The sequence below is a fragment of the Atractosteus spatula genome, chromosome 22 (genome assembly GCF_055471065.1).
Source record: "Atractosteus spatula isolate fAtrSpa1 chromosome 22, fAtrSpa1.hap1, whole genome shotgun sequence".
Classification (NCBI taxonomy): domain Eukaryota; kingdom Metazoa; phylum Chordata; class Actinopteri; order Semionotiformes; family Lepisosteidae; genus Atractosteus; species Atractosteus spatula.
The window spans coordinates 17,696,597-17,707,266 of NC_142727.1; the positions used below are offsets into that span (position 1 = coordinate 17,696,597).

The 10,670-nt window shown below is 42.1% G+C and overlaps 1 protein-coding gene across 2 annotated transcripts in view; it reads left to right on the forward strand.

Annotated features, from left to right (window-relative positions):
* The window catches only part of treh (trehalase (brush-border membrane glycoprotein)), a 13,589-nt gene extending 10,582 nt beyond the window's left edge, over nt 1-3,007 (forward strand). For both annotated transcript variants that reach the window (XM_088940191.1, XM_088940193.1), the window contains 2 exons: nt 181-234; nt 548-3,007. In XM_088940191.1, coding sequence (XP_088796317.1) covers nt 181-234; nt 548-688 — 195 coding nt within the window. In that variant the 3' untranslated portion in view covers nt 689-3,007. The remainder of the gene's footprint in view (nt 1-180; nt 235-547) is intronic.
* The last annotated feature ends 7,663 nt before the right edge of the window (nt 3,008-10,670 follow it).

Consider the following 10,670-nt stretch of genomic DNA (forward strand, 5'->3'; position numbering starts at 1 on the left):
TGCGCAGTGGGTGTGGGCTTGATCCCGGCTCGTCTGGTGATTAGAGAGTCTGGGTAAAGACGCCTCCAGATTGGTCTCTCTCCCCAGTCGGGAAGCGCCTTGCTCTGAACCTGCCCTGCTCTTTTCTTCCCTTGCCCCCCTTGCAGTCTCCTTCTCACCCACACTCTCTCCCTCTCGCAGTACGACGTGCTCGGAGATGGCACACCAGGGGGAGGTGGGGAGTACGAAGTTCAGGTAGGACACAAACAGGCTCGTCTTTCAGAAACCACAAGTCCCAGGTTTAATTCAGCTGTAGAGGTCTGAGAAGCACAGTTTGCCTTGTGATTGAAAAAGTCCGCCAGTGTGTTCTGACATGCATGTGTTAGATGTTTAATTTTGACTACCTGGCCAAGCTCTGTAGAGTTTCCTGGTGCTACTTTTGACCAATTCAGTCGGCTGTTTGTTTTGATCCCTTTCATCGGCCGCCGCCACTGGCTGCTTCGCTGCATCTGATTGGTCAGCTCCCATGGCGGTGGTACTCCATCTGTGATTGTGTGTGTTGTCACAGCTGGGGTTCGGATGGACCAATGGCGTGGCGCTGCAGCTGCTAGACCGCTTTGGGGACAGACTGTCGTCAGGAGGGGCTGAGGCCCTGAGCTCTGGCCTGGGAGTGGGGCTCCTCTGTGCTGCCCTGCGGTTTCTTTTGTGAACTGCAGCTGTGGACTCCTCCACTCCTGCCTGGGCTCCTCCGAGCTGGGCAGCCCTCCTCAGCCACCACGCCACACTTACTGCAGATATCCTGGAGGCGCCCCAAGCAAAAACATATCCAATGCAATCTACAGTGCCTTGCACAGCTTTCAGACCTGCTAAACATTTTCAAATGTTGCTGGATTACCAATGATACTTCCACATCTTTTTCCACTCAGTATTTTTATTGCAAACTCACGGGCTCAAACAGAAACTTTTTTTAAGACAGAATGAGTTTTTTGTCAGCAGATATCTTAAAGAAAGAGCCCTGTGCTCTGGTAGCTCTAAATTTACACGTGAAAGACATTGTCCTAACGAGGACATTATTGGCTTACAATACTGTATACAGTATGTGTATTGCAGATAAGTCTCAAAGCATTTCCAAAGGTGAGATTTCTAAAATTGCTTAATTCTTTACGCCTTTAGAGAATGGTTGTGATAGAACTTAAGGTGCTCTGCAAAAAAAACATTGTTTTGTTTATGATGTAGTTTTTCAGCTTTTTTATGTTGTTCTTATGTATTTAGTGTTTAAGAAAGTCTGCACACCCTTTGCAAAGTAAAAAAACAATTTTGTGGCTCAACAGCCTGAAATCCAGACACATTCAATCAGATTTTATTGTACCTTTAGTTACACAATTTAACACAATTTCAGAGTGAAAAACAAATACTCTAACATTCTGAAAAGTAATTACAAATACAAACCCCAAAAAATGACCTGTATCTTAAAAATAATAAATTATGTATTTTTATAAATCGCTTTTTTGAAATAATTTGTTGTATGAGCTGAGGGCAACATTGTCAGGAATCGTAAATAATTTAGCAAATTCTTGATTTCTCAGTTAAGACATTACATTTTTCAAGGCTCTGAAATAGCAAATTTGTTTTTGTATCTCAGAATACATTCACACACGATAAAGCATTTGGCGTCCTCAGTTCTGAAAGAGATTTCCCAGGACAGCAAATTCATTCTCTCCATCAGAGATGATGAAAAAAGTTAACGCTACAGTCACCCCTTCACCCCCAGGCTCCTGTCCTTGGGTCTCCTGTGCTCCGAGAGCTGGAGCCAGTTGGGTACTGCCAGCCCTCCTCAGAAGGGAAACCCTGAGCTGGATCTCTGAAGTGTCACTTCATGAGAAAAAGAAAATTATGAAAATGAACTAGGTTTGGCAATTATTCTTAGTTTAAAAGTGTTGTGTTTTAAAGCGTCTTTAGTGCTTGTTAGGGCCGTCTTTGGTATTTCCTGTCTCGTTACCACCACACACTGTATAAAGTGTACATAGTCACACAAGGACATTAACTTTCTTATTCTTAAGCAGCTTCAGTGTAGCATTGGACTTAAGTTTTTGTGTTATTGTCCTGCTGAAAGGAGAGTGTTTCCCAGTGTAAGGTCTAAAGTTTGTTGTTGTTTATAAAATCTCTTTACAAGCTGATTGTCTGTTTAATCTTCTGGTACTGGAAGAGGTCTGACTGAGCCATGTTGTTAAATGGTGTTGTGTTTTTGTCATGTCTGCTCTGTGTTTATGAGCCCTTGATGAGAAGATAAATCCCCTTGGGGCAGTGAAGATGAATTCAAATCACTTTGATCATGATGAGAGTGACTGCCATTACGATGTGTTACTTCAGTGCAGGAGCTGAATATTCTGCAGTTTGATTTGCCCCCTTCTGAAAAACGACACTAATGTAACTGGAGAAGACATGCAAATGACTTATTGTGACTCACAACAGTGAGTATCAGAAAGACCAACATCTCAAACCTTACTCGAGTTCCTCTCAGTTCTGATGAACTCGTAGAGCTCTCTGTGTGGCACACAGGCAGGCAGTGACTGGTCAACACGTGGAGGAAAAATCCATTTCATTTTTGTTGTTTACTTTGGACCTTAAAATTATTTTACTTTTCAAATCAGACTTCTGATTGGTACTTGTTATACATTGGATATAAAAAGTCTACAGCCCCGTATTGAAATGGCAGAAATCAAGATAAATCATGTCAGACATTTTTCCATCTTTAATGTGACCTTGCAACCATAGGTGTGCAACCAGCATTTATTGTAGAATTATTATATACAGAACCTCAATATTCTGATAAAGGCTTTTCATTGATTATTAGTAGATTATATCATTCTACTTATGAATAAATTAATTAATTTTGAGTATTTGTAAGTGAATTAATAGTTACTGGCCTCTGCAAAGCTGATAATCATGTGTAAGTGATTCATAAGTAAATATATCTTTAATAACTTGTTTATTACATTTAAATAAAGCATTAACTACATTACCTAAACTGCAAATTTCTGGTCTATTTTGTACGGCTTGTAATGTATTCAAATGGAGTGATACATTTACTGTCGCCTTTTAAATACCTTTTGACAGCTTTTTTAATATTATATTGAAGCGTCTCTGATTCTGTAATAGAAATAAAATGGATTAATGATTTTCTGTTTGATAAGGCTTTTTAAAAATTTGGCTGGGAAAGGAAATGCAATAAATAATCCACCAGACAGCAGACATTAGTGCACATACATACAATAGGCCTTTACAAGGTTCAGATCTCCATCATATGTCATACAAAAAAATTACAAAATGTACAACTGTGGTGTGAAATTTTGCGATCTTATACCCAGTATATTGATGCAGGGAGAATTTCTGTCTAGAATTGAATGTCTTCTATTTGTTATTTTGTGAGGGCTTGAACTGTTTCTCAGTAGAAATAAGACCGATAACTCACTGCTCCAGGATGCACACTATCGTCGATGAAACCTGTGGTGTAAGCAAGCGAAAAGAGACAGATCCTTCTAAAACACAGAGGCCATCAGGAGGGCAGAAACACTCTGCAACAGGTAGGAGCTGTGGAGCCGTGATTCCCCCGAGCCAGAGCCCTCATCCTCCCTCGACAGCGAACTGAGCTCCAGCGACTGGAGCAGCTACCTGCCGTCGTGGGACCTCCTGCAGATTGGGAATGGGTAAGGCAATTCGACACGAGCCCATTCCTCTTCCCACTGCCTACACTCCTATAACAAATAGTTTCAGGGTGTTCAAGTACAGGATAAAGAGATTACAGGTGTTCCCAATTGGCTGATGATACAACTCTCTCTCTCTGAGAAAGCGCACAGAGGTGGACAAAGCAATTAAGTGCGTTTACAAGTCATTTCCTCTGTATCTAGTCTTTCTTTACATATCAGAAAAGTGAACTGGTAGCTGTGGGAAAGCGTCTGCTCCATACGTAATATACATGTAAAAGATGTGATGAAATATCTTGGTATTAAGGTTTTCAAAAATCCAAAAAGAGATGTGATTTGATGTTCTTTACCACTGTAAAATAAAAAAAAAATATTCATGGTTGTTATTTGTCAAACACAGGCAGAAGGAGGCCTAAATGCTACAGGGTTTAGAGCATCTAATATCGATACCGACAGAGTATTATTTACAAAATTAAGCAAAGTAGGTGGTGTATGTTTCCCCTAATTTAATCATTCAGGAACTAGCAGGTATAGACTTTTTACTTGAATGTCATTTGGATGCTGGAAACCCCCCTGAAACTTGCATACCTCCCATAGATACATCATCTAGAATACAGAGAAAAAATAAACCCGTGTTTTGAAAACTGGGTTTAAAATAGTACAAGCGGGGTCAACAAATTAACTGATGTGGATGATGAAATGTAGAATCAAGCAGATTTTCTGAATAGATATAATGTTTGTGAAGAGTCTGATAACAATCCGTTGTAACCAGAGCTACTCCTAGAGAGGTATTGATGCTTTTAAGAAACTAACAGTAGCCCATCAGAACCTATGGAAGAATTTACAACCTTTATTAGACTACAAGGAAAACAATTTAGTTATACTTGTACTAATAAATACTTAAGATCCCTCTTGCAATCTCACAATATCTTGTCAAACTATTTTGGAGCACCTCTTTGGGGAAACTGAGTGGAATAAAACATGACTATTGTCAAACACATTTTGTATGAATAATAAGGTTAAGGCGTCATTACAAAATTATACATTGAATCGACCCGGTAAAGATACATAGTGTGCATAGATTTAAAAGTAATATAGATGAGAATTGTCTTTTTCAAAGCAGCCCAGAAACCTTATGTTTGTTTTTGTTTTGTCCTGTTGTTAAAACACTGAATTGATCGGCACAATTGTGTAAAGAAGGTTTCTAATTCTGACATTTATTGGTGAGAAATAGATGTTATTTTACTGCTCAATACTGCTGAACCGAATATAAAATATCATTTATCATTGACTTAATCATTATACTTGCTCGTTATTATATGTATAAATAGCCTAAAGATAAGAACTAATCGAAAATTTAATAATTAGACCGTATGTCGTAATAGCAGATTGTACTTCTCGCCTAATTTATGTGGTCGAGCAACACCACAATCACCATACAATCCGTCCGTTCTCATGCTCTGACTTTCAGGTTCGGCAGTGGAATGGAGTCCAGGGCAAACTCGTTCTTGTTTGATTATCCGTGTGCAATCTCGCCCAATATAACAGGTAAGCTCACGCACTGAAATGATCATTACGATCTCATATTCGAAGCCTTTTCTTTCCTTGGTAGAAGTAAGGCGCTTCCAAATGGAAAGAAGTCACATCTGAAACACATGAGGGCACGTCTCCAAACTATTTCTAAATGTCCCAACATGAAAGCTGTGCGTACCTTATCTTTATCGGCCTGTATAATGTACCCCGGTGATCTGTAATGTACTCGTGTGTGCACTGAATAGCATTTTTACTATTGCAATATAAATGTTAAAGAAGAGAAAACACAATAAGGTCGAATTAATCAACAACGTGAGGTGACTCGGCAGTAAAGTAACGCTCCAGCGACGTCTGGAGTTCAATAACTCTCTGCCCTGCAATACGGTTTTCCAGGAGTCCGCAGTGCTTGACGAGCAGAGAGCGGAACCACAGCATCCTGGGCCGCGGCTCCAGACCGATCTCAGCGACGGACCGGCTGTCGCGCAAATTACGCATCAGATCCGGATCCGTCGCAGTTAAGGGACGTCATAAGAGTGACGCACGGCGTGTCCAATCACCGCCGTTGGCTGGAAAGAGGCGGGACTTCCTTTTACTTTGGTTGAGTGACACCGCGCCTAGCCAGTCACCGCGGACTTTCGTGTTCTTCCACGGAAATACCGCCCTCAACTTGAATGACTCGGCTCGGAACCAATCAGCACCGCGATTCCGGCAGGAGGCGGGACGGATACGGCTCTCGACCAATTACAATTTCAATTCCGGGACTTTACAGAATTACGGCGGGCGGTGACACTTCCGAGAAATGTCCACTGGGCGGCGACAGAGATACACGAGTCTATGGCGGTGAGTCTCAAAGCGCTGTCGAAGACTTGTTGTGCAGAGATTGAAAATCAGTACAGATAAGTATGACTTTTCTGAAAGCAGTCCTGAAACTTAACATGTATTTTGGCTATGTTGTGTTGTAAAAACATTCTGGACTGATTTGCAAATGTATATAGAGAAAGATGCTAAAATTAACCTTACTTTAATGAAACAGAAGGTATGTTAATTTTTAATCCCATTGAAATTAACATGAAAATATCTTTTTAATTGACTTAATTATTATACGTGCACGTTTTTATCTATATGACGTGAAATGATCTGGGAAGAGTCATGTTAGAAAATTTTAAATAGGTGTAAAAGTGTATTTACAGACTATATCAGCACTTATCTTTATCAACCTGGTTTAATTTTTTTTCAGAAGTATAAATATATTATACTATGTACCCCTGATGACATTATGGATTTGCTATATATACTCTTGTTTTGTATCGTATCTATTTTTATTGCTACAATACAAAAGTTAAAAAAGAACTGCACTTCCGAGAAATGTCCACTGGGTGGCGACAGAGATACACGAGTCTATGGCGGCGAATCTTAAAGCGCCTCCTTACAGATCCTCGTTGTGCAGAGATTGAAAATCAATACAGATGGTAACTGTGACTTTTGTGACAGCAACTCTGAAAGCTAATGTAAAGAAGGAAACTAATACTGACATTACTTTAAAAGAAGTAACATCGTGCTACATTTAAACCCATTGAAAGTAATATGAAAATATCGTTTGTATTTAAAAAAATATATACTTCCACGATATAATAATTAACGAAATGCTGTGGGAGGAGACCCATGTTTGAACACTTTAAAACGGATGTAAATACGTTTGTACAGACAATTTGAAACATGTACGGACCGTATCTGCTTTTGTTTACTATTAAACAAGATTACTTGTTTAATCTTTTTGCATAACATGTACATGTATTATTGTATGTACCCCTGACTATACTCTATGTTATATGTATTCTTGTTTTTATGGCGTGTATTGTTGTTATAATTAAAAAGAAAAAAGACGCGAATCGATTACGTCAAAAGGAAGTCGCCCACAGTGCTTGTGGGAAATGTAGTCTCTCTAGTGCTCTATAGAGCACTACAGAACACGTGCGCTGCTCACGCGTTCGGCAGATTTGATTGAGCATCAGAATTAATTATACAATTTCAGAGTAGTTATCGTGTCGCGGATTTCTATGTCTGTCTTACAAGACGGACTCGGCAGGAGCTGTTTCTTGCTCTCCGGAGTGAAGCTGCTCTGGGAAGAGACGAGCAAATCTTCAGACTCTTTGTAAATGAGACATCCTGACAGCTGCGCCGACCTGCTCTTTATTGACCTGTTGAACCTGTCTGTGTAAAGAGCAGGAGTATTGTGTACCCCTGATTATGTTATGTGTACTCGAGTGTGTATTTTTCTTTCTGTTTTCTGTCCTGTTTATTTCACAAGACGGACCCGGGCAGCAGCCTGTGTCTGCAGCGCTCATCCTGCCTGCATGTTTGCAAACTTTTCTCCTGTGTTTATTTTACTTGTTAAATAAAACGTGGTTGCCGGGGAAACGGTGCTGCAGAAGTTGTTGCGATCTGACCTCCAGGAGGTAAACAGCCGGCTTTTTTAATCTAATCAGCGAGCAAAGCAGAAACGTTAGTCTAAAAAGCGCTGGCTGGAGTATTTTGTGGAAGAAACGGTGACTCGCAGGCTGTGGGACAGGACTACAGGGACACATCAGCGCTGGACACCAGACTCACACCGCTGGGTTCACTGCACCATGAGCGAGTCCGTCGGCGCCTCCTCCTCCTGGGGTGTGTTACTGCAGGAGTGAGGAGTCTCCGGTCTCCGGTCACGTCTTGATCTGCAAGTGGAGGTGAAAAGGTGAGAGACGGCGGCGCAGTGGGTGGCAGCGCTGGGACCCTGGATTTAGTTCCTGGGGTGCTGTCTGTGCGGAGCTTGCATGCTCTGCCCCTGTTCTCATGGGTCTGGTTTCCTGGGGTGCTGTGTGTGTGGAGTTTGCATGCTCTGCCCCTGTTCTCGTGGGTCCAGTTTTCTGGGGTGCTGTGTGTGTGGAGTTTGCGTGCTCTGGTTGTGTTCTCGTGGGTCCGGTTTCCTTGGGTGCTGTGTGTGTGGAGTTTGCGTGCTCTGCTTATGTTCTCGTGGGTCCGGTTTCCTTGGGTACGCTCTGTGTGGAGTTTGCATGTTCTGCTTATATTCTCGTGGGTCCAGTTTTCTGGGGTGCCGTGTGTGTGGAGTTTGCATGCTCTGCCCCTGTTCTCATGGGTCCGGTTTCCTTGGGTGCAGTGTGTGTGGGGTTTGCATGCTCTGCTTATGTTCTCGTGGGTCCGGTTTTCTGGGGTGCTGTCTGTGTGGAGCTGACTAAAGCAGTCACCTCCTTCCTCTACAGATTTTTTTTTTATTCCGGTGGGATCATCTGCAGACTTGATTCCTTTCACAGAGTCAGCAGTAGATACACAGTTGTTAGCATAGGAGGAGTACAGAAGAGGTGACAGCAGTGCTGGGAACCCTGGTATCTCTTGCACTGAGGACCCTCTGGCACAACTAGAGGTGTGAAATTGAAATTGTTTGGAAGGAATGGGAAGCTAAAGGCAGAGTCACAATCTCTGATACATCTAATCAAAACAGTAAGTTCTTTAAAATAACTAAAAAATTGTCATCAAATAAAAACGAATTTGCAAGTCAAGGTGCACCACTAAATCCCCACCTGATCGTATCGCAGTCGAGGAGAAAGCCAGGGCCCAGGCGCTGCGAGGCTGCAATGCCAACCAGTCCGTCACTCCAGGTGTCGCTACACACGAGTAAAAACCTTTCCTGTTCATCACCTGTCAGGTTTCAAGTCATCGGAGAAGGACGGGCGTCTTCAGGCTGGTCTCTGCAGCTGAGGCTCTGAGGAGCTCCTGACAGACACGAGTGGAGCTTCGCTTTCAACACCACTGTGGTCAGTAAAGGTTTAATATTCTTAAAAACCGAGAGCTGGAGTTCCTCTGAACGTGATCTGCATCACAGCAGCTATGTTTCATTCACACCGGAACTCACAACACACACAAACAGTGCAAGTTAACGTGACCTTAAAAATACGCATCGTATGACATAATATATTTGTGAAGCAACCCGAAGGCGCTGATTTCACAGGCGTCTCCCTGATGTGCTCTAGAGTGGGACTGCTGGACAATGGATGGACGAGTCGCCCCTTCTTGCAGATGCAGTACTTTGACACCAGAGGGGTGAAAACATTTATAGAAAATTCATTTTCAGATACGTTGTGTTTTCTTGAGAGAGGGAGTCTTCATTATCCCCAAGGTGGACATGTGTTTCATGGCAGTAGGCAATATATAGAAAAGCACACAAACTAACAACACACAGGCACATGCCCAAGACAGTCATCTGTTGAGCAGGGTTATGGCCGCAGGTCTAAGTGAGAACTTGACCCTGTTTGTTTTCAGAGGGGGAAAGCGGTTTCTGTGTTCAGAGGGCAGGGATTGGAAATTGTTAAACAAAGGGTTAAACATTTCTTACATGTATCCTTTTGTAAGTTGATTCACAAGTTTTTCTCCACCTCCATTCCAATGAATCACTTTCTTTGGCGAGTGATCACATGTAACAGTTTAATTTCTCCCTGCAAATAATGCCTTTTCCTTCTTCATCCCATTCAAGTCTCCGTCCTAGTTAAAGTCATTTTGATGTAGAACGACAGTGGTCCCGTTGAAAGGTTCAAGGTTTCACTGCGTTTGAGAGTGCAGATAAAGAAGATAATAGGAGAGGAAACTGGAAAAGCCGTGACTCTGTCATTCAATTCAATTCAATTTATTTTCATATAGCGCCTTTCACAACAAGGTTGCCCCAAGGCGCTTAACAATGCAAGTAAATATACATTTTGTGAATACAGAACTGAAGACAATGGAGGAAAGGAACCAAAGACTCCTCAGTAAGGAGAATAAAATCCTCTAGGGGTCCAAGGTCAACTGGCTGCCCAACCCCTTTGGGCATGCTAACATTAGATCATTAAAAAAAATAAAATAAATGAATGCGGGTATTAATCCATCCATCCATCACGTCGTCTGTATGTCAGTACCCCATGCAGGTCTCTGCAGACCAGCAGAATCCTCCTAAACGATAGCTGTATCCACGATGCCCCTCTGGGATCCATGGCACTGATGCAGCATTCAAGTCACATGGTGCCCAGCCCATGACAGACAGGCCTCTGAAACCATGCTGTGTACAGTATTTCTCCTCTGCAGCATCCCTGCGAGGCAGGAGAGGTGCCTGACCTCTGAGAGCCTTGTAAGTAAGTAGAAGGATTTTGAAGTCCGCCCTGTACCTGATAGGAAGCCAATGAAGAGAGATAAGTATGGGGGTTATGTGGTCATACTTTCTGCTCCAAGTAACAATTCTAGCTGCTGCATTCTGTAAGTATTCAAACTCTTTGCTGTGACAAATCTAACATACTTTAGGCAGACAAAATGACCTTAAAAAGCCACGTGATTTTTGAGTAGTCTGTCTGTGTGTAGTAACAGTGGTTCACATTATTTCAGAACGTATACTCCCGTCTCTGTAACTTTCCTCAGTCAGCTAGTGAACATTCT